The sequence below is a fragment of the Chlamydotis macqueenii genome, chromosome 1 (genome assembly GCF_036417535.1).
Source record: "Chlamydotis macqueenii isolate bChlMac1 chromosome 1, bChlMac1.mat, whole genome shotgun sequence".
Lineage (NCBI taxonomy): Eukaryota > Metazoa > Chordata > Aves > Otidiformes > Otididae > Chlamydotis > Chlamydotis macqueenii.
The window spans coordinates 158539828-158561949 of record NC_141556.1 but is presented as its reverse complement, the minus strand read 5'-3'; the positions used below and the strand labels follow the sequence as shown (position 1 = coordinate 158561949).

The 22122-nt window shown below is 57.5% G+C and overlaps 2 protein-coding genes across 2 annotated transcripts; one reads left to right on the top strand and one right to left on the bottom strand.

The window, feature by feature from the left end:
- Positions 1-1863: 1863 nt before the first annotated feature.
- On the bottom strand, positions 1864-13445 carry ZIC5 (Zic family zinc finger 5). Its single transcript, XM_086755566.1, is given in 9 exon segments — positions 1864-2517; positions 7161-8066; positions 8069-8297; positions 10321-10582; positions 11061-11185; positions 11250-11446; positions 12676-12772; positions 13013-13142; positions 13252-13445. Coding segments are annotated over 9 exon segments (2595 nt in total). The 3' UTR covers positions 1864-2062.
- A 3391-nt stretch (positions 13446-16836) lies between these two features.
- On the top strand, positions 16837-21701 carry ZIC2 (Zic family zinc finger 2). Its single transcript, XM_086741329.1, has 3 exons — positions 16837-17903; positions 19710-19873; positions 20066-21701. The coding sequence occupies exons 1-3, from the start codon at positions 16859-16861 to the stop codon at positions 20324-20326; spliced, it is 1470 nt and encodes a 489-aa protein (XP_086597455.1). The 5' UTR covers positions 16837-16858; the 3' UTR covers positions 20327-21701.
- Positions 21702-22122: the final 421 nt, after the last annotated feature.

Sequence of the window (22122 nt, the reverse complement as noted above, 5' to 3'; positions counted from 1 at the left end):
CAAATGGGCTTTGAGAAAAAAAAAACGAATAAAAAGCAAATCGAACGAACTTTAAAAAATTATTTTCTATTCAAGTTTTCTGTTTGTTTCCAAAGTAACGCCTGCTTCTTTAGATCCAACACAACAATACGAAGACAACGGTTAAAGGCTTCCAGAGTGACAGCACCATGCACTGTACTAATAATATAACAGCTCTATGAGACATATCTATATCTATATATCTATAGATACGTCTCATAGACCTGATACAGATATAGACATCAGCACCAACACACCGCACGGAGGACATGCAGGAAGAGTCTCTTTCACATTACATCGTTCGTTCAAGTAAGCTGAAAAATAGAAAGATTTTTTTTTTTTTTTACAAACCACAGCATCATAAACAACAATCGATCACCGAAATTAATAAAAGAATTCTTTGGTGTGCTCTATACTCTTCCGGGGGGGGGGAATAAAATAAAAGGGAAGGAAAAAAAAAACGATGATGTCAGAAAATAAATTAATTCGACTGTACAAAATAATCGCGTTCGCGTACACGTTATTAACAATGACAAGACCACATCCACCATTCACGGCACACAAAACACATTTCCACAAGCCCTGGGGGAGGGGAGGGGGGCTGCCGCTTCTCCTCTCGGGGGTCTCGGAGGAGGAATTAGTGCTCTTTAGTTTATTTGCGCCCCGCTCCTGACGGGCGGGAGTGGGCCGGGGGAGGGTGAGGGAGGGGGTGGTGAGGAGTGGGCACCCTGACCCCAGTTCCCCCCCCCACCGCCCCCGTTTCTTTCCCATCAGCTCTGGTCCCCTCCTCCCAGGTGACTCTGCCCGGGCACGACGGGGGATGGTGAAAAGCAAGAGTGCGTGCAGGCACCGGCTGAGCTGGAGAGAGGAAATGAACCCATATATATATATATATATTAAAAAAATAATTAAAAAAAAAATAATCCACTTAGCCCTGCACCCCCCTCCCCTCCGGCGCTCGCTGGGCCCGGGGGGGCTGCTTCTGCTGCCCCCATCCACAAACCGCACCACATCCAGGGCAGGAGGGAGCAAGGGGCAAACTTTTCCTCTGCCAAACTTTAAAAAAAAAAAATAGTAATCATAGCCAGGGCAATAATAATACCAACTCCGATAAAAGGGAAAATCGCTGTCAGTTTTCATGTGTGTTTTTCAAGGAAAAAAAAAAAAAAAACCACACCAAAATGTATCACAGTATCGCAGTTGTCATATAGCAGCGGGTTTTATTCTCCGGCTACGTTTGGGGAGCCACAGGAGTACAGACCGAGGAGGAGCGGTAAGGGAGCGCTGCATCTTTTGTCTTCCCTTCCCCTAAATCGTTTTCACAGGGTTACAGCTAAGGGAGAAAGAAAGAGGGCTGGAGAGAAAATGCCGGGCGCGGGTAGGACCCCATGCCTCAGGAGAGAAACCGACAATTACAAACGAGATTAACTGCAAGGCGGGGGCGGGGGGGTGGGGCGGGGAAGGCATTTATTTCGTTTTATTTTAAGGGATGTATAACCTGTCCTCGGCCGGCCAGAGCTTTGGCAGGTGCTGCTGTAGTCAGGAGGCCGCTGGGCTTTCCCTGGGCTGAAGGGGAAGTGCTGGGGTGGCAGCTGTAGGACTTAGGAGCTGCTCCTAAATCCTAGGGCCATGCCAGGGCACAGCTTTCCCCCACCCCGGGCTGGCTTTCTCCATCAAGAGTGGTACGGCATGGGAAGGGTGGGAGCCGGGCATCTCCCTTGGCACCCTGCAAAGCATGTGGCTGGGGCCCAGCGTGGCTTTATTAACGCTTTTCCTTACCGAAAGGAAAAAAAAAAAAAAAAAAAAAAAAAAAAAGGAAAAAAGAAAAAAAAAGAAGGAAAAAAAAAAGGTCCGAGTCTCTTTAATTAAATTAGTTACCGTACAAACACCATAGGGTTTCATACACGGAATAAATAGCGCGAGTCAAACCTGACGGCACTTCTATGCCAGCCACCCGTGTGCCAGCCGGCTGCTGCTGCAGACTGGGCCAGCGCGGCGGGGCCGGGACCACCGACGGCACAGTACGGCACGGCACTGCTCGGCCCTAGGGAGCAGTTCTGCCCCCCAAGGTCCTGCGGGGCTCATCCGCCGGAGACGCCGGGGAGACATCGCGGCTGTCGGGGGTGGGGGGCCGTCGGGGAGCCCCCCCGGCCTGGCAAACGTACCACTCGCTGAGGTCGGTGACCGGCGGGGAGAGCGCGGAGGGGCGGCCGCGGGGAGGCTCGGCGGCCGGCTCGGCCTCGGGGGGCAGAGGGCCGTCGGGGGGCCCGGCCGCCGCGTAGCCCGGGGAACCTGGCAGCGGGGAGGACGGCGGGGATTTGCAATGGATTTTCATGTGCTTCCGCAGGGAGCTGGGGTGGGTGTAGGACTTGTCGCAGCCGCGGATTTTGCAGTAGTAGGGCTTGTCCGAGGTGTGGACGTGGGAGTGCTTCTTGCGGTCGCTGCTGTTGGCGAACTTCCTCTCGCAGCCGTCGAACTCGCACTTGAAGGGCTTCTCCCCTGCCGGGACACAGCGACCGCACCGTTACCGGCAGCGGGGGGTTGGGGGGGGGGGGGGGGACAAGGGGCACATCCCTGCCCGCACCGTGCCCCCTGCCCGCACCCAGCCGCCGAGGGCGAGCGGCAGGGCAAAGCCTCCCCTTTCCTCCTTCACTTCCTCTCCTTTCTCCCCCCCAACCCCCCCCACCCCGCCCCTTCCCGCCTTGTTTGCCCTCCGCCGCTCTCCCCTCGCACACGCGAAGCCCTTCATTACGGCTCTAATGACCAAGCCCGAACAACAACAAAAACAAAAACCAAAACCAACAACAACAACAACAAAAAAAAAACAACCCAGAAAAATCCCACCAAACCCTCAATGCCTTTGCCCACGACTGCCGTGGCCTGGCTGGCCTGGCACACATCTCCTGCCTAATCCTCTCCCAATGGATCGCTACGCTGGGTGTGTGGGGGGAATAATTAAGTCGCGGGGGGGGGCGGGGGGGGATAAAAGAGTGACACCTGTTTAAGCATCCCGGCATAAGGAGGGAGCACTCAGCAGCCCGTACTAGGAGCAGCCCTGGCACTGGTGGTGACTGGTGCTAGTGCAGCTGGTCACCTCGGGCTAAGCCGAGCCCAAAACCACCCCCCCCATACACCCCCATGGGTCCATTTTCAGAGCCTTGCACGTTCCTTAACGGTTACGGAGGTTGTGAAAAATCAGGCCGGGTGCCTGGCCTACCCCCCCACCCCATGACATACCATACTCTGGGAGATATATGTTCTAGTTACATATAGCCGTGTCCCCCGCACTGGCCCTTCCCCATATAGGGCTGAGTAAACGCCTATAGCTAAGAAATCAGGGGAAAAAAAAAAAAAAGAAAAAAAGAAAAAAAAAAGAAGGAGGGGGAAAAAAAAAGTGCCAGGTCCCCCAAACTGCACACGGACTGGAGTTTCTTAGAGCAACTTTTTCTCTCTCTCTGCCACGCTTATGCGTGAGGCCAGGGCAGACAGATCTGCAGGGATAACCGTTGTCACAACTATCGCGACTCTGGAGGTAAAAACGCTGGCTGTTTAGGCGCGGCTGATGTCTCTTCTCAGATCTCCCTCACTCTCGAGCGTTCAAAAATAACAAGCCAGCAGCTCTCTCGGTGGGCATTTTCTAATTTTCACCAAGCGATTTTTACGGCTCCTGCCGTTCGGTAAAATCGTATCACGTTTAGTAAAATAATAAGGGAAAAAAGAAAATTATGTTTTTATTAAAAAAAAAAAATTGGTGGGCTTTCGGCTGTTGCTATAGAAACACGTGCCTCCGCAGCCTGTTTACCCGTCAACTTTTTCCATTAAAATCAGCTCAGCTACCAGCGAAGCGGTAGCACTAGAAAGAGCAAGTTTACCCTTTAAAAAAAAGAAGATGGTAAGAAAATGTATTTCGTGGGTTTAAAGTGGAGTTTTCACCTGCAGGGAAACCCCCACATGCTCCCACTCCCACCGAGACAAATGTCGAGTCACCTCGGTTTTTCTTTTTGGTTTTTTTTTTTATCTTTTTTTTTTTTTTTCCCCTGGAGAAATAAAGTGAATCCACCGAAGGGTTTGCCCGGTTGGTATCTGCAGGCTTACACCTCCCGCTGCCGGCGGTGGGCCCGCAGAGCCCCCGCAAAACGCAGGCCCTCCCCCCGAGAGATGCTCCCACCCGCTGGACCAAACCGCGTGTGTGTTTGTGTGTCCCCATCGGGGCTTTAGGGAAGCGCTTTTCCCTGTGAGCTCACGCGTGGGCAACACTCCCGGGGGCTCTGCGCCCCTCGACGGGCCAGAGGAGAGGGGGGAACACACCCTCTCCCCCGGCCCCTCGAGGGGTGCACAGTCCCCAGGTGGCTTCTCTTCGCCAGCCTCCGGATCGCGGCGATCCGACTCTACACACAAATCCAGGAGTGGGGGAAGGAAGGTCCCGGCGTGGTTCTGGCACGGCTGACGAGGGCGTCACGTCAGAGCTTAACCATTTGTAGGTAGTTTCAACCCAAAGAAGGGGGCGAGATGCCGGGCGCCATCCCCTGACTCCTCCCGGCAGCAGCAGTAGCGGTAAGGGGGGAGGTGGGGGTGGGGACACGGAGGGGTTTTTGGGTCACCCTTTTTTGGGGGTGGTGGTGGGAATCGTCGTGGGGAAGCCTGGCGATTCTGAGCGCCGTCTCTGGCGAGGGCGTAGCGATTTTGTGGGGTGGGACGGGGGTTGTCCCACTAAGACGTAGCCCCCGTTGAGGTGGGGGGGTACAGTGATTTGTCCCTAAAATGGGGCTGGGGCGCAAGATGCAGTTCCCGGGGTGATGCTTTCGAGGAAAAGGTTGGGGGGAGGGAGAACCAAACAAGCAAACTCCTGAGTTACCGACGTACTCTTCTTCCTGCGGGATCACCAGGGAAAAAAAACAAAACAAAACAAAACCGCAAAATCCCCTAATAGATACAATTATTGTGTTATTATTTTCTCCCCCCCCCAAAAAAAATGCCCATCATAAATGAACAGTTTGTAAATCTCACCTGCTCCCAGGCTGCACATGGCTAAATTAAAGCTGAGGCGGGAACATTACAGTAATTAATCCAGTAGGGGTGGACGGAATGTTTGGGATCCCCTTGTCCACCCCGAGGGCTGTGCGTGAGGAAAGAGTCACGTCCCCCCTTCACCCTCCTGTGGGCCCCACTGACCCCCAGCAACGCGGGTTCACGCGTGGGGATGAAGAGTGGGGACACCTTCTCCCCCGGCCCCTCGAGGGGCACACAGGCCCCGGCTGCAAACTCCTCTCCAAATTTCCTTTGCAAGGGGCCACGTCCCACGCAGGGCCTTGGGGTAACAGCTCAGAGCTGCGAACTATGCCCCAGAGATACTGAGGTTTTTTTTTTTTCGGGGGGCGGTGGAATCCTTTTCCCGCTGAATCATTCCTCCTCCCCGCCCTCCCCCCCCCAAATCCTGCCCCAGACTCGTTCCTTTCCCCAGTTTGGATCTGGGATGGGGAAGGAGTTGAGGAGCCCAGAAAGGTTTGTTTTCCAAATCGAGACAGATGGGGACGGCTAGGTGACAAAAACACGGGCCTCCAGCATTTAACAACACAACACCACCACTCACCCGCCCCCCTCAAAATGTGTCAGCCCCCCTCCCCCCCCCGCAGGAGACATCTCCCCCCACCCCCCACCCCCGGCTCTGGGTGCAGGGAGCTGGGCACCCTCAGGTCTCCGCAGCTCCCATACGGGCTCACGCGTGACATATTCTGGAGATAAAAATCTATAATCCTTTCCGCCATGGGCCATTTGGTTTTACACGGGAACAACACGTTGCGCGGCCGCCGCTTTTCTCCTCCCGAGCAGCGCACAATAAATCAAGAAAGCAATTACGGCAACTCCACTTCCTTAAGCGTTCTCCGAGGAATAATATTTGTCTAGCACTATAAATCCCGGCTCGGTTCGTTTTGCGGCAGAGTTCTTACACCCTGAGTGAAGTGCGTATTTCAGAGGAGTGGCGAGGAAGGAGAAGAAAGGGAAAAATAAAAATAAAATAAAATAAAATAAAGTAAAATAAAACAAAATGAAGTTAAATAAAACAAAATAAAATAAATATATTTTTAAGTACAATAAAAGAAACTAAAATAAAAGAAAGAAAGAAAAAAATACTCAGAGGCCGAAACGCACCCCGAAACCCCGCGCCAGGCCGGGCCTGTTCCCCGGGGCACCCCCCCGGGGGTGCCGCTCCCTCCTTCCCGCAGCTCCCGCTCTGCCGAACCCCGCCGGGCAGCCGGGGCTGCTTTGAAGTTCTTCCCTCAGACTCACGAAGGGGGGAAGAGGCCTTCGGTAAGCGCCTTCCCCGCGCCCTCCGCCCCGGCTCCGCGGGCGCCGTCGGAGGCGGAAACCGCACCGGCAGCCGCAGCGGCGGGGTCAGTACCGGTAGCCCCGGTGGCACGGACGGGGGCTGTCCATGTAGTGGCGGGGTCGCAGTCCTGGCAGCAAGCATCGGTAGGCCTGGTAGTAGGGGCAACCTCGGTAGTAGAGGCAACCCTGGCAGCGGGGGTAGCCCCGGTACTGGGGTGCAAGCGTAGCCCCAGCAGCGCTGGTCAGACGGGCAGCCCCGGCAGCTCCGGTAGCGCCGGCAGCCCCGCGGGCCGCCCGCAGCGCAGGGGAACTGCGCCCCCAAGAGCCTCCGCGGCCCCGTCTCCGCCGGGCCAAGCGCCCCCCGCCCGGCTCCGTCCCCGTTGGCAGAACCGGCAGGAAAAGCAGAACCCTCCTCCTTCGTGAGGGGGTGTGGAGTGAGCCCCCGGCCACCCTCTCCTCGCCTTTCCCCAGGAGCTGCTGTTGATCACCCCCCCCCCAATCCCCTGGTTCTGCGTTATTTATTCACGGGTGTAGTTATCCGGTGATACGGGGAGGTAGGGGGCGGAGGTGCGGGGGTGGAGAGGGATGGGACACACACGCGTGTGTGCAGGGCAGAGGGGCCGGGTGCGTGTGCGTGGCTGTGTGCGTGTGCGTATGCGTGGCCCGTCTGCCGCTGAATTACTTATTCATGAAAAAGTCACATGTCCGGCGGTGCGCAGGAGAGGAGGAAAACAAGGAGAAAAAGAAAAAAAAAAAAAAAAAAAAAAAAAAAAAAAGAGGAAGCAAGGCTTTATGATGGAGGGGTTAGCACCCACCTGTATGAGTCCGCTTGTGGATCTTGAGGTTTTCGGAGCGGGCAAAGACCTTCCCGCAGCCGGGGAAGGGGCACGGGAAGGGTTTCTCTCCCGTGTGCACTCGGATGTGGTTGATGAGTTTGTATTTGGCTTTGAAGGGCTTGCCTTCGCGGGGACACTCCTCCCAGTAGCACACGTGGCTGCTCTGCTCGGGCCCGCCGACGTGCTCCACGGTGACATGGCTCACCAGCTCCTGCATCGTGCTGAAAGTTTTGGAGCAAGGCTTCCTACCGCCCGGTGGAGGAGGAGGAGGCGGAGGAGGAGGAGGAGGAGGAGGAGGAGGCTCCCGGTCGATCCACTTGCAGATCAGCTCTTGCTTGATGGGCTGCCGCATGTACCGCAGGAAGGCCCCAGCCGCCGCCGCCGCCCCGACGTGGCCGTGGTGGTGGTGGTGGTGATGGTGGGGATGGTGGTGGTGGTGGGGATGGGGATGGTGCGGATGCCCGTGGCCGTGCCCGGCCGCCGCCGCCAGGTTGAGGTTGACGGAGCCGTAGCCCTGCAGCGCCGACGACGAAGAGGAGGAGGAAGAGGCGGCGGCGGCCCCGTGGTGCGCTTCGCCGCGCCCGTAGAGCTCCCCGGCGGCGGCAGCCAGCCCCAGCCGCATCTGCCCGTTGAGCGGCGGGTGGCGGCCGGCAGGCGCGCCCGGCTCGCCGGGCGGCGGGAAGGCGGCGTGCGCCCCGTCGGACCCCCCGTAGGTGCCGGCGGCGGAGATGAAGACGCTGTGGGGCGCCGGGTGCGGGAGGTGGGGGGAGCCGGCGGGAGGGTGCTGCTCGCCCAGCGCCCCGTGCGCGGCGGCGGCGGGGGGCAGCTCCCGCCGCAGAAGGAAGTCCCGGCCTGCCGCCCCCCCCGACGGGTAGCCCGGGAGAGCGGCGGCGGCGGCGGTGGCGGCGGCGGCGGCGGTGGCGGCGGCGGCGGCGGTGGTGGCGGCGGGCGCGGCGAAGGCGGCGGCGGTGAGCGCCTCGGGTGTGAGCTTGAGGGCTGCGGGCTGCGCCATGTGCTCGGGTCCGAGCGGCGTGAGGGCCCCGACGGGGTCGCCGCCCGCGTCCCCGTGGTGGAGGTGGGCCGCGTGGTGGGGGTGGACGTGGTGGCTCCCCAGCCCTGGGAAGCCTGTCATGTTCTGGTGAGGATGGGGCTGAGCCGCTGCCAAATCCGCTAATCTCAGTGTCGGGTTCCTCTTGCTCAAAGGGGGCTCCATAACGACACAGCCAAGCCCATCGACGCCGGCTGTTGTTATTTTTTTCCCTCTGCCCGCCTTCAAAAACATGTATATATTAAGCGGCTCTTTAACTTCTTTTGTCTGCGCTCCTAACTCCCCGCATCCCCGGCCCCGCTCTGCCCGCCCGCGATGGGCAGAGCCCTCCCCACACCCCGTCGGCGCGGTGGGAAACGCGGCTCGGGCACCACGCCGCGGGGATTGGACGGGTCGCCGTGATTGGCAGCGGCCGGCGCCGCGCGATTGGCTCCCTTTCAGGCCGCCGGCGCAGCGGGGATCCGCCCCCGCAGCCGCCACAACCCCCCTCCCGCCCCCCCCCGCGCAGCCACCCCCCAATCCCCCCCACGAAGTTCCACTTGCAAAACTTCGCGCGGGGCCCGACGGGGCGCACCCGCTGCTCCCCCCCTCCGCCCCCTCCCGCATCCCCCGCCGCTGCCTCTCCCCCCCGCGCCAAACGGGACGCCCTGCCCTGCCGTCTTTACGTTTGCGGGGCCGTGGGATTTCTCCCCCCTCCTTGGAGCAACCCACGCGAGAAGCTGCTGCCGGGCTCCGCGCTCTGTTTCCTTGTGTCTTTTTTTTTTTTTTCCTGGAGGGCCATCATTCATTCATCGGCGAGGCGGGAAAACGCGCCCTGATGCAACGCGCTCCCTCCCCAAACCCACGCGAGGCCGAGGCTGTGTGTATTCACGCTCGAGGCAACGCTAGGGGAAGGCAAGCAACGTTTCCCTAAAAAGAAGGCGGTGGTGGGGGATGGGGGGTGGAAAGGGGATTCCTTTCCTTTAGAAAATAAATGAGTGAGCGACCCGGGGAGGGGAGGCGAGCAACACGTTAGGGAGAAGTTTTGGGAGCCTGCGCTCGCCGCCTTCTTGGGGATTTCCTCCTCCCGAGGTGCCGCGCAGCTCCTTCCGGGGACGCCCCGTCGGGTGAGCTACCCCACGCCCCTCGGTCGGGGGCGCCAGCCGCACCCCAGGCAGCTGATTCGGCGACGGCAAAATCGCGATGAAATCCCCGCAGTTACACCGGCCCGCAGCGTCAGCGCCCCTCGACGTTTTGGGACGCTGGGAAGGGAGAGGGGCTCTGGGTCTTCGGTTGAGGGGTGTCTGCCCAATGGCTGCTGCCTCGACGGCAAAAGCAGGAAAAGTGAAGGAGGGGGGCAGGAAAACTGCTGCCCTTCCCTGCCTGCGGGGCGACGAGGGGCGCTCCTCCGCCACGCCAGGAGAGGAAACGGGGTTTGGGGGCGGGGAAGAGTGCCAGCAGGACCCCCCATCAACCTCCCAGGGCTCCCCGGCCACCTGATCCCCTCGCCCAAACCTCATCCAGGCGTCCCCGCCGCTGCCTTTTGCCGAGCCACGTTCAGTGAACCCCGCGCGCTGGCCCGGCATTTCCCGGGCTCCAGCTCCCCCTCCCCTGCTACTCCCGTGGGGAAATCTCGCAGGATTTGGCCCACGGCTGCCAAAAAGAGGGCATGGGCCGTAGGGCGGGATCTGGCCAGGCTCAACAACCTCCAGGTTTTTAAAAGGGGCTGCTCGACGGTTTTATTAACCAGTAAAAACTTCTCCTCGCAAACGAGCCGGCCGTCTGTTTGCACCCGTCTATCATCCACACAGCGCCCTCCCCTCCCCAAATTCTGGGCCACCGAGGTCCCGGGGATTGTGACGGTTCGCGGGGAGACGTCGAGGAGGGTAAAAGGGAGAGGATCGCGGTACCTTGCGCACGCCTCCACGTCCCGCTCCTTGTTAAACGCAGCGTGATACGGAGCTGTCATCGATTTAATACGTCTTAATTCGGATATATCCCCCCGATCAATTTCTTTTTATGAGGGGCTATAAAACAAAGAAAATATTTTATAGCCGGGTAATAGGCGGCTGACCTGCGGCTGTGGGGAGGGAGGGGTTGGCCGACACTCACGTGGAAATTCGCCCGGTTTTTGGGAACGCCGGGAAGCCAAGGGGCGATTCTGGACGGTGTCAGCTCCAAAGGCGCCGTGAAGAATGTGAAGCCCCTTCCCCCACCGACCCCCAGCTCAGGCCCAGGCTGCCGCTGCGTTGGAGGGGGGCTGCTGCTTCTCTCCCCCCAACCCCTCTGCCTTTCCAAAACCCCTCGGCAGCGCCCGTCGGGGGTCGGCCCTGTGCCCCACTCCCGCTGCGGGACCGGCTGCAGAGCCGGCAAACTGGCCAAGGGACACCGGGGAAGGGGGTAAGGAGCAAGAAGGGGGGTGAAGCTGGAATCACTCAAATAAATTTTTCTTAAAGATTCCTCCAGAAACCGAGCCGGGCCCGTTGGCTTTGGGAGGTGTACAGCCGCAAAACGTTGCGCTGCCGGCCGCGTTATGTAAATATATGCTAATGAGCACGAGCGCTATTTACAAACAATCGACTTTAATGCGCCTCTTATTGACGGTTAGGGAGCGGTATTTTCGTGAACCTATAAAGGGTTCTTCTCGGGAGCCGTTAGGAGACTCCCGAGACCCCCGGATCTCCCCGAATCTGCTAAAACAGCTCGCCAGCCGCCCGACCCGTCGCGAGTGGGGCTTTCTTCCCCCGTGGGGAGGGACTGTGGTGCGGTTCCCTCCGCAAACACTCGTGGTCGGCGCTGGATTCCGGGTCACAGCCCCACAGGGCGGGGAGCAAGCCTGGCACCCCCCTCACCGTCCCGTCGTGGGGAGATAGCGCGGTGGCACTGGGCTGGAGGAGGGAGGCGGGTCGTGGCTACCCACGGACACGCCGGGGGGGGGGGGGGCGGATTTGGCGACGAGGGTCCCCGCCCCTCCTTTCTGGAGGGGACCAGGGGGTGGATGTTTTTATACCTTTAAAAAATCAACTTCTGTCGAGCCCAACAAACGCCCGGTTCTCGTCTCCCCTTGCACCCAAGTGGGAGCTCGCGGGCTGGGACGCGGCCCCGAGTGGGAGCCGGTACCGGTGCCCGCCGTCGAGGCTGCCGGGGCCGGGACCTGCCGCAGGTTTGGAACTAGGGGCAAAAGTTTCGGGGCTGCCATTTTCAGTGCGCGCCTCGCCGGGGAAAGCCGCCTCCATCCCTGTTGCTCAGACGGAGACAAAATGAGGACCAAAAAATAAATCCGTCCCGCCATCCCCGTGAATGTGTGTATATGTATATATATATGGTTTTTTTTTTTTCATATAGAGATAAAGAGCGAGGCGGCCTCAGGAAACCCAGGCCAAATTTTGCTCTGCGCTCTCTCTACTTCCCCCCCCCCCCCCCCCCCGCCCTGTAGCTGAACGTCACCGTTGGAAGAAGCTGTTGAGATAAATCAAATAGTGACACTTTGACGGCTTTACTTGTATAAGCAATATGGTTACCATATGGCATTGTTATTTATGAATGACGGCATAAATTGTATTACAAACTCCACCGCGCTTTATCGGGAAGCTCGGTTCGTACTGGCATCTCCAGCCGCGAAAAGGTGCAGCTAAAAAATAACCCGGCCGTGCCGGAGGAGACCACATTTTGGGGGAGTCGCACCGGCCGCGGAGTGGGGGAAGAGGGGCGGCGCAGCAGGGCAAGGCGCGGGAGCGCGCAAAGTACGCGGAGCTGCGCGTCCCCCGGGCGCAGCCGGGCAGGGCGGAGGCACCGGCTGCCCCTCGGCCCAGGTTCCCGTCCTGGAAACCAGCCCCGTGCTGGGTTTTTTTTTGGTTGGTTTTGTTGGTTGTTTTTTTTTTTTTCCCCTCGCTGGCCTCGCTGCCGAGAGCGGCGTTTTGTACGGCAACTGCTTTTAAAGTGTGTGTGTACATATACATATAAGTGCAACTGAGAGAACAATAAATATTAATGGCACGAAAGCGAGGTGCTCCTTCCTGCCGCCCCCGCTCTGCCTAGCAGCTTTTTTTTTTTTTTTTTTTTTTGTAAAGCATTAAAAACGTTACAGCTTTGGCAGAGATTTTCATTATTTCCCCCACCCTTTTTTTTTTTTTCTTTTACATGACGCTTGCCCGTAGAGCCTGACAAAGAACTTTTGTCCCGAAGTGTGTTTTACAGAGGGAGGCTACACCGCAACACATGTGGTCTTCACGGGTCATAGGTCGAACGGCCTAAAAGTGCCTCGGACCGGCCCCATCAAAGGTAACCTGCAACTTAATATCCTGTTGATGAGCTTGTTGAATTTATGAGTGTCGGCGTCACAGACAACGGAGCAAAGCCATTCCGCTCAACCGGCCCCTTCTTCCCCGCCCCGCACCTCGGCCCGTTACTCCACGGAGAAGCTCAGCCAGAATTTGGGGGGAAGGACCCCCTCTTCTTCCACCTTACCCCCCACCTCCAGGCCGGCCTGCCCTTCCCCGGCGAGGCTACCGGTAGCCCCAGCCTCCGGCGGGCAGAGCCCCCGGCCCCGCTGAGGGAACCCTGGCTGCCCGGGGGCGGAAAGGAGGGTGCGAAGCAGCTTACCCCCACCCCGCCCCGACCCCCGGCCCAGTGACACCGCCCGGGGAAAGGGGCCAGGAGGCGAGGGCGGTGTGTGCAGCCCGGGGGAAGCGAAAAATCGCTCTCACTAGCCCCTACCCCACACCCCCAGCCGAGCGCAGAGCAGTTTTTAATAAAATTTAGGAAAACTTACAAAGAGGGGGGCTGGTTTCCCGGAAAGGCTGACCTTCGCTCCGCGGGTCTGGCAGCTCCAGAAACCTGTTGAAAAACTTCTCGCCCCAAACCAGTTAGCCAGCGACTTCGGGTGAGGGGACCACTGGCCCTCGAAAATCTGCCGCGAGTCGCCGGCCGCGGTTCTGGCAGTGGCGAGTGAGTGCGGGGGTTGGCGACCGGTGCCTCTGCCCCCCAACGCCCCCCTTCTTCCCCCTTCTCCCCCCCCCCCACCCCGTTCCCTTCCCTTGTTACCCAGTGACATGGGGGAAAGGGGGTTTTGCGGTTCGGAGGGGAAGAAAGCGCTTCTTAGGAGTGATGGCGACGTGACTTTGAACTTGGATCAGCTCCTCTGCTTCCTGCAGAGAGAGTGGGGCCGGAGCCCTGGAAAAACAGCAGAGCGCGGGCAGCTCGCGGAAATTCACCCCGTGTCCCTTCCCCGGCCCCATCCCCGTCCGCCCCCCCAATCCAAGTGCTCCGGTGCCGGCGAGGCTGAACGGGCAGAGAGCGGGGCAAGGGGAGGGTGGGCAGGAAAGGCAGGAAAAGAAGGAAATGAGAAGAAAGAGAAAGGAATAAGGAGAGAAGGAAGGAAGAAGAGAGAAAGGGAAGGAGGGAAAGGAGGAAGGTAGGAAAGGAGGAAGGAAGGGAGGAAAGGAGGAAGGAAGGAAGGAGGGAGGGAGGGAAGGAAGGAAAAAAGATGAAAGATAAAAGGGATGAAAAGGGAAGAAAAGGGAAGAAGGAGTAAGAAAGAGAGAGAGGAATAAAGAAAATAAAGAAGGGAAAGAAAGAGAGAAAATAAAGGAAGAAGACAAATAAATAAAAGAGAGAGAGAGAGAAGGAAGAAAGAAGAACGAAGTGAAAATCCAGAAGGTAGGTGTTTGTATGAACATTCACTTTTTTTTTTTACCTTTTTTTGTTCTTTCTTTCTTTTATTTTTTTTTTCCAAACCAGTATTTTTAACTGAGAAATTTCGTGGAGATTTTGGTTCTTTTTCTAATCTCAGATGCAATAATTTCTTCTAAGTCTGGGGAAAAAAAAAAAAGAAGAGTGTAGTCAAAGGTCTAGTTGTCCGTACGATTTTTTTTTTCACTAATCTGGAGGAGGACGATGCAGGAGACCAAGCTTTCCTCTCCAACTTGGGCTCTCGAAATCCCCAGCAGCGGTGGAGGACACTTCTCAGACCTTCGCCTCGGAAACCTTTCAGGGAAGGGAAATAGAAATTGCTCGCGGTCTGTCCCTGGAAGCCTTTGGGGTCGGGACAAGGACAGCATATACTCCCAAGCTGCAGCCTGGGAGGGCAATATCTGGGGAGCAGACACTCGAGACAGGACCGAGTGACGGCGGGGTGAGGAGGAGAGGGCATCAGAGGTGTAGCTCTGCATTAATATTCAGTTTATCTTCTCATGCCCATTTCGGCTCTAGAAGGAATGCCACTCATTCCCAGATTGAATCCTCGCCCTGTGCAAAGAGTAATGTCCGGTACTGGCGCATTTCAGCCGCTTTCGGACAGGCTCGGGAATATTTTAACTATTTAGTGACAGTGATGGGGAAAAACCCTACTTAAACGACCCTAGCTTGTGGGCAATGTTACATTTTCCTTCCTTTTCCTTCCTTTCCCTTCCTTTTCCTTCCTTCCTTCCATGCTTCCATCCATCCATCTCTCTATCCATCTCTCGCTGTAAAACCCTTGCTCAGACCCTGTGTCCAGGTTGGAGCTTTCCTGTGCAGGGTGCGAAATTTAACGCCGTGAGGAGTCACAGGCGTTAGGAGGAATCTCGGAGGGAAAATTTCATCCACCTCTTAAAAAAAAAAAAAAAAGCCCCCTCCACGGAAGCACACAAACCCCAACATTTTGGGTTGCCCCTCCGCCAAGCACAGAGGCAGCGGGGACCGAGAAGCAAGGTGAAGCGCAGGATGGTTCCGACGACAAACGCTATGTCGGATTTTTAATTTTTATAAAGCATTATTTATTGGCGAGCTGTCGGCCTCAAGATGATTATTTTTCAGGCACTACAAAACAAACCGGAGCAGGGGCCAGACATGTATTTACTGGAGGGGGAGGGGAAGGGGACTTGTTTGCTCTGTGTGTGTGCGGGTGTGTGTGCGCGCTTTTTTATTCCTGCCATGTAAGAATCCGGTTTCCAAATAACAATGGCAGGGTGGGTTTTGGGGTTGCGTGTTGGTTTTTTTTTTCAGTTTTGTTTTTGTTTCTTTTTTTTTTTTTTTTCCCTAGAAAGGGAAACTCCTAAAGCATCTGCTGTCGGATGCACATCCACAGCACACGCAGATCGACTGCTCTGCTCCCGCACAAGTGCTTTAAAAGCCCAAAGAACCAGAGCGGCCGTTCCCTCTTCTATTTTTTTTTTTTTTTTTTTTCCCTAGCCGCGATGACTTTTATTTTATCCCACTCTCGCTCCCTTTCTCGATCACGGCTTGAATTTGCTTTAGCCGAAAAAGGGGGAAGGGGCTGCAGGATGAGCGAGTTCCACCTAAAAAAAAAAAAAAAAAAAGGCAGGGGGGCTCCCCCCACTCCTCCACACCCCCCTGTTGATGTTTTAAGCCCCTCGCTTTGTTTGTTTGCCTCCCGAGGCAGGATCGCATGGCCAAGCGCACATCGATATTTGCTGTGCGTGTGGCTCGCCGCCCCTCTCCCTCCGCCACCTCACGGGGGAGGACACCTCCCCCCCCCCCCCAAAAAAAAAAAAAAAGGGAAAAAAAAAAAAGAAAAAAAAAAGCCGCCGGGGGTGCCCACCGGTGCCGAGCGAGGCCGGGGCCAGGGGCGGGAGAGGGGCGGGGCGGACGGGCGGGCCGCCTTCGCCCGTTGGCCGAGGGCGCCCGGATGGACGGGGCGGCTCGGGCCAATGAGCGGGCGCCGGGCGCGCTGCCGGGCGGCGGGTGAAGGCCGTGGCGGCGGCGGCGGGAGCGGAGCCGGCAGCGCGGGCGGGGAGAGGGAGAGCGGCCGGGGGAGGGGAGAAAAAGAGAGGCGGGGGGGTGAAGGAGGGAGTGGGGGGGGTGAGGGGAGGGGGAGAAAAATAAAAAGCCGCCGCCTCAGCAGCGCCCACCGAAATAAACAGAAGAGACAAGAGGGAGCGAGGGCTGCAACTCCGCCGCTCCGGCCCCGGCGCTCCGCGGCCCCTTCCCGCCCCCCACCTCCCCTCCCCACCCCCACCGCCGCCCTTATTGTTTTTAATCCGCCTCCGGCACCCCCCTTCTCTTCCCCCCCCTCCCTATCCCCTCCTCACGCCCCTCCGCGGCGGCGAGCGGGGGCGGCGCGGTGCGACCGACCCCCCCCCCTCGGCCCCCGGGTCCCCTTCGCTCCGTGGGAACCCGCGGCTGCAAGTTTTGTTTTTTTTTTTTTGTGGTTTGTTTTTTTTTTTTTCCCTCCCTGAGGGACACCGCTAATGCCCGGCGGAGGATAAAACGGGGGGGGGGGGGGGGCGGGGGGGCCGGCGACGCTGACATCCCGGTGGCAGCGGAGAAGGGGGGGGCGGCGTCTGTGTGTGCGTGTGCGTGTGTGCCGCAGGGAACGGCGAGCCGAGCCTTGCCCCCCCTCCCCATCCCCAGCCCTGTCCCTCCCCTGCTCCCCCCTCCCCTCCCCTGCCCGCCCCCGCCTCAGCTCCTTTAATACACTTTGGTTCTCCGCTCGCCTTTGGACTCTGCTCTGCCTGGCTCCGGATACGGCTCCGGCGGCGGCGGCAGCGGGCCGGTGCGGGCGGCGGCGGCGGGGGCACGCGGCGGCGGGAGCGGGAGCGGCGGCGGCCCCGCGCCGGGGCGGGCGGCGGCCGGCGGTAACGGGGCGGCGGCGGCGGCGGTGTCGTCGTCCCCGTCCCCCCCCTCCCGCCTCCCCGGATCGGTGCGGACCATGCTGCTGGACGCCGGCCCGCAGTTCCCGGCCCTGGGCGTGGGCACCTTCGCCCGGCACCACCACTCGGCGGCAGCGGCGGCGGCGGCGGCGGAGATGCAGGACCGGGAGCTGAGCCTGGCCGCCCAGAACGGTTTCGTCGACTCGGCGGCGGCAGCGGCGGCGGCGGCGGCGCACATGGGCGCCTTCAAGCTGAACGCCGGGGCCCACGAGCTCTCCCCCGGGCAGAGCTCGGCCTTCACCTCTCAGGCCCCCGGCTACCCCGCCGCCGCCCTGGGCCCCCACGCCGCCCACGTCGGTTCTTACTCCGGGCCCCCCTTCAACTCCACCCGGGACTTCTTGTTTCGCAGCCGCGGCTTCGGGGACTCGTCGCCGGCCGGCGGGCAGCACGGCATCTTCGGCCCGGCGGCCGGTAGCCTGCACCACCCGCACACGGACGCTCAGAGCCACCTCCTCTTCCCGGGCATCCACGACCAGCACGGCCCCCACGCTTCCCAAAACGTCCTCAATGGGCAGATGCGTCTGGGTTTGCCGGGGGAGGTATTCGCCCGCTCGGACCAGTACCGCCAGGTCTCCAGCCCCAGGACGGACCCTTACTCGGCAGCCCAGCTGCACAACCAGTACGGCCCCATGAATATGAATATGGGCATGAACATGGCAGCCCACCACCATCACCACCACCACCACCCCGGTGCCTTTTTCCGCTACATGCGGCAGCAGTGCATCAAGCAAGAGCTCATCTGCAAGTGGATCGACCCCGAGCAGCTGAACAACCCCAAAAAAAGTTGCAATAAAACTTTCAGCACCATGCACGAGCTGGTCACCCACGTCTCCGTGGAGCACGTTGGGGGACCCGAGCAGAGCAACCACGTCTGCTACTGGGAGGAGTGTCCCCGGGAAGGCAAGCCCTTCAAAGCCAAATACAAACTGGTCAATCACATCCGAGTGCACACGGGCGAGAAACCCTTCCCGTGCCCCTTCCCCGGCTGTGGAAAAGTTTTCGCCAGATCGGAAAACCTCAAAATTCACAAAAGGACGCACACAGGTAATTCGTGTTCCTTTCGACCGATTTCCCACCTCCCCCACTCCCCTCTATATAAATATATATGGAAAAAAAAAAAAAACAACAACCAAACAAAACAGGTAGAGACTCAGATGGAGAGATGTAAAGTGCTGAGAGTGATAAGGATCCCCTTTCTTTTTATTTTCCTTTATTTCTTTATTTTTTTTTTTCCCACGGCTGCGTCCGTTTTGATTTCTTCCCCGCCAGCGTACCCCATCCCTTCCCAGATTTCGAAAGGGACGTTTTATCAATTTCTTTTCATCCGCGGGCCGAGCGATGTAGATTGGTGCCGGGGCTTGGCTGGGTTATTCTGCAGAAAGGCGAAATGCAGCTCGAACTGCATCCTGCCGGCGGATGTATACATATATTATGTATTTTATATATATATATATACACACACACACACACATGAACCACCCCATACATTTGCGGTGCGCGACGTATTTGCATGTAACTTCAGGGCTCGTGAGCGTGGCTTTCGTGTGTGGGTGCCGAGAGAGAGAAACGATATAAATACGTGCAAAATCTGTCATTAGTCCAAAATCCCGCTGGAAGTGGCAAAACCTCCCTTTCAGGGAACGCTTTCCATTAAATTTAAATGGTGTGAGCTAGGCAATAAAAATTTCTCATTTCAAAAATAATAATATTTTTTAAAAAATAAGTGTTTTTGAAATCTCTCACTCGGGGTCATTTTTAAGGTGCTTTTGCAACAGTTTATTAAACTGTGTAGTAGGCAATAGAGCATTTGAGGCTCGGAAACTTCCATCCGGATCAGGTGGAAGAGGGGCGAAGGAGCCCGGGCTTATCCCGATGGAAAAAAAAAATCGCCTGAGCCGATGGGTAACAAAAATAAACGCATCCTCCCGCCTCATCTATTATTCATTTACTACTCCTGCCGGCTCGAACTGTGCCAGACTATTTCCTAAAAGACAGCCAAATATTTTAGGGACTTCCACTCTAAATATTTACCCGGAGAAAGGCGAAAAAAAAAAAAATCTCCAGGCCTATTGTTTCCTCAAGCGCTAAGCCCGATGCGAGGTGCGAGACGAGCTTTAACAAGGTTTAAAATTGGAGAAATGTTATTTGCATGAGATGCCCGCGCTGAAGTCATTGTGTCTGAGCGGATGTCTTTAAGAAACAATTTAGGTGCTAATGGAATTTAATGTTAAATGCTTCCCCCCTCTCCAAAGGCTGGGGGGGGGATGCGGAGTTCTCACCTCCAAATTACTCCCCGGCGTTTGGAGTCCTGGCAGCCGGGCGAGAGGAATCCCGATGAAAATTAAATGGAAGAATTTTAACGGACGTTTAGTTTTCCCAGCGGATGTGCGTTTATCTCGAATATCCATACACGAAACAATCTGCCCGGCCTTAAATCTGTCGGTAATGGTTTCCAGTTTAACAGGATAGCGGATTTGGTACCGGAGCGAAACGGCTTGATGCTGCTTTTGTGTGTGTGTGGTGTTTGTTTATTTTATTTTATTTTATTTTCCCATTTTATCGTCTTTCTTCCTTAATCTGTTTCGGGGCCGGCCGAAATGAAAGCAGGCAGGGTGCCGGCCCGGGGGTGCCCGGGGGGCTGGTGATTCGGTAGGGAAACCGGGCGGGGGGATCCGCACTGCTTGGCTGCGGGGCAAGGCGGGAGCGGCGCGGGGGCCGGGGCAAACCCGGCCTCGTGATTTGGGAAGCTGCTGGGCGAAGCGGCTGGGAGCAGGAAAAAAAGCCCGGGGGGTGGGGAGGCGCGGGCTTTGCGCGGGGGCGGCGGCGCTCACCCCCGCCGCTCTCTTGCAGGGGAGAAGCCCTTCCAGTGCGAGTTCGAGGGCTGCGACCGGCGCTTCGCCAACAGCAGCGACCGCAAGAAGCACATGCACGTCCACACCTCGGACAAGCCCTACCTGTGCAAGATGTGCGACAAGTCCTACACCCACCCCAGCTCCCTGCGAAAGCACATGAAGGTACCCGGCCCCGCAACCGGCGGCGGGAGGCGGGGGGGCGGACGCCCCTCACCGGGCGCCCCGTCGGGGCGGCGGGCGGCGGGCGCGGGGCCCGGGAGCGGCGGGCCGGGCCGGCGGTGGGGGGCGCGCCCGGGGGGCGGCGGCGGCCTCCCCGTCCCCCCACCACCCGGCCCTGTTGCCTTTGCCCCCCAGGTGCACGAATCGTCCCCGCAAGGCTCCGAGTCCTCCCCGGCCGCCAGCTCCGGCTACGAATCCTCCACCCCCCCGGGGCTGGTGTCCCCCAGCGCCGAGTCCCAGACCACCAGCAACCTTTCCCCGGCGGCGGCAGCGGCGGCGGCAGCGGCGGCGGCGGCCGTGTCCGCCGTACACCGGGGCGGCGGCGGCGGAGGCAGCGGCGGCGGCGGCGGCGGCCACAGCGGCCTCTCCTCCAACTTCAACGAGTGGTACGTGTAGGGCCCCGCCGGACTGCTCTGCACGGCCCTGCCGAGCCCCCCCCGCCCCGCCCCGACGGCAGCGGCGGCGGGCAGGAGGGAACGGGCTCGCCGGGACGCACCGGGAGACGCCGCCGCACCCGCTGGCAGCGGAACGAGGGCCAAGCAGGATGGGGACGGGGGGGACTTGAGCTCCCCACGCCTCTCCTGCCTTCGCGGCTTTTTTTTTTTGTGTTGTTGTTGTTGGATTTTTAAATTTTTTTTCCTTCTTTATGAGAACATTTCGAATGAGACAAAAAGAAAAAGAAATTATATAAAAGTGCGTGCTGAAAAACCTTAAGAGAAAGAGTAAATAAATAGAGGAACGGAAAGGGGAGAGAGAGAGGGGAGGGGGGGGAAAAAGCCCCAAACAACAAACCACAACCCAAAACGCCACCGATTCACCACCCAGCCAAAAGCTTCTCAAGCCGGCGGAAAGAAACTCTCCCTCTGGAGCCTCCAGACAAAAGATCAGAGACTCAGACCCCTCCGGCCCCCCGCGCCCGCCCGCCCCGCGGCCCCTGTACATAGCGGCCCTCTCCTTCCTCTAGCCAGGTGGGGAGCGGAGTTTTCCTGGATCCTTGCTGTATAAAGTTCGTCCCGTTTGTAAACCGCGGATTGGTCCCCTCCTTCTTTTTACCCCCAACTCCGTCTTTCTTTCTTTTTTTTTTTTTTCCCCCTTTCCTCTTCCTCCCTCCCTGAGAAAAGCGATGGACTTGTTTTCTTTTCTCCCACTCCCCCTCACCGCCTCCCTCTCTCCTCCTTTTTTTTTAGTTCACACCTGCAAAAAAAAAAAAAAAAAAAAAAAAAGTAAAGTGGAAGAAAAAAAAAGGTTTCTTTTGTAATTGTGATATCTTGAATATTGTGTTCCTTTTTAAGAGGCAATTTGATTGTAAACTGCATTTCAACTATAGACTGGGGAAAAAATACCGTGCCAAAGTCTCCATTCTGTTACACACAGACACACACACACGAACAACAACGCTTGTGAATGTATTTTTTCTGTTAGCTGGGTTTACATGTGATGTTTTAGTGCTTTTGCAAGTTCAATTTGTTAGTTCCTGTTCGGAAGATTGTGAGGAAAATTAAACGTCGTGCCGTTAGCTTTTCCGTAATAACACCCTTCCTCTTGTAAATACCTGTTACCATATTTATCCATTTGTAATTAAATTATGGTATTAACTTGCTACAGAGGAAACAGTATTTATAAAGAATGTTTCTTAACTATAAATATGTACAATTGTGAGCATAAACTGTTTCAGATTTTTTATTTGAAGGTCTAAGTGGTTTCATCATTTCTTGTGATATGTTTTGAGAGTAATGCATACAGAAATATAATAAAACGTGTTGAAACTGCACGAGCTGTTGCCTGTTCATGCCGAGGGCTCTCTGAAAGCTGCTGTAACCCGTGTGAGGGGCCGAGAGGTGGCCGCAAACCAAAATGCTTTCGAAAAATCCGACGGTTACTGGAACGCAAGGATTTCTTACAGCTAAGCTGCCGGTTCGGGGAGGGGGGGGGGGCGGGAAGCAAAAAGGAAAAAACGAAACAAAACCAAGCAACATTTTGGGAAGCCGCTGGGCTGAAAGAAAAAGGTGAGCGCTCGCATCTTCCCGAGATGACTTGCAAGCCAGGATCTCCTTCAGGAAGAGCTTCACCCGGCTAGAGCACAGCTTCCTTCGCCTCCTGCCTGCCTGGAGCTTCTCCCTAGAGTGCGTGGGTGGTGGAAGCGGGGGGCTCCGAGACCAAGCTGGAGGGGCAATGGCCAGGGGCTGAGCTCT

Excerpts from the sequence above, each read along its gene's own strand:
- ZIC2 (XM_086741329.1), top strand. The coding sequence starts at position 16,859 with ATGCTGCTGGACGCCGGCCCGCAGTTCCCGGCCCTGGGCGTGGGCACC. Across the intron at positions 17,904-19,709 it reads TCACAAAAGGACGCACACAG|GGGAGAAGCCCTTCCAGTGC; the intron begins GTAATTCGTGTT and ends GCTCTCTTGCAG. Across the intron at positions 19,874-20,065 it reads CCCTGCGAAAGCACATGAAG|GTGCACGAATCGTCCCCGCA; the intron begins GTACCCGGCCCC and ends TTTGCCCCCCAG.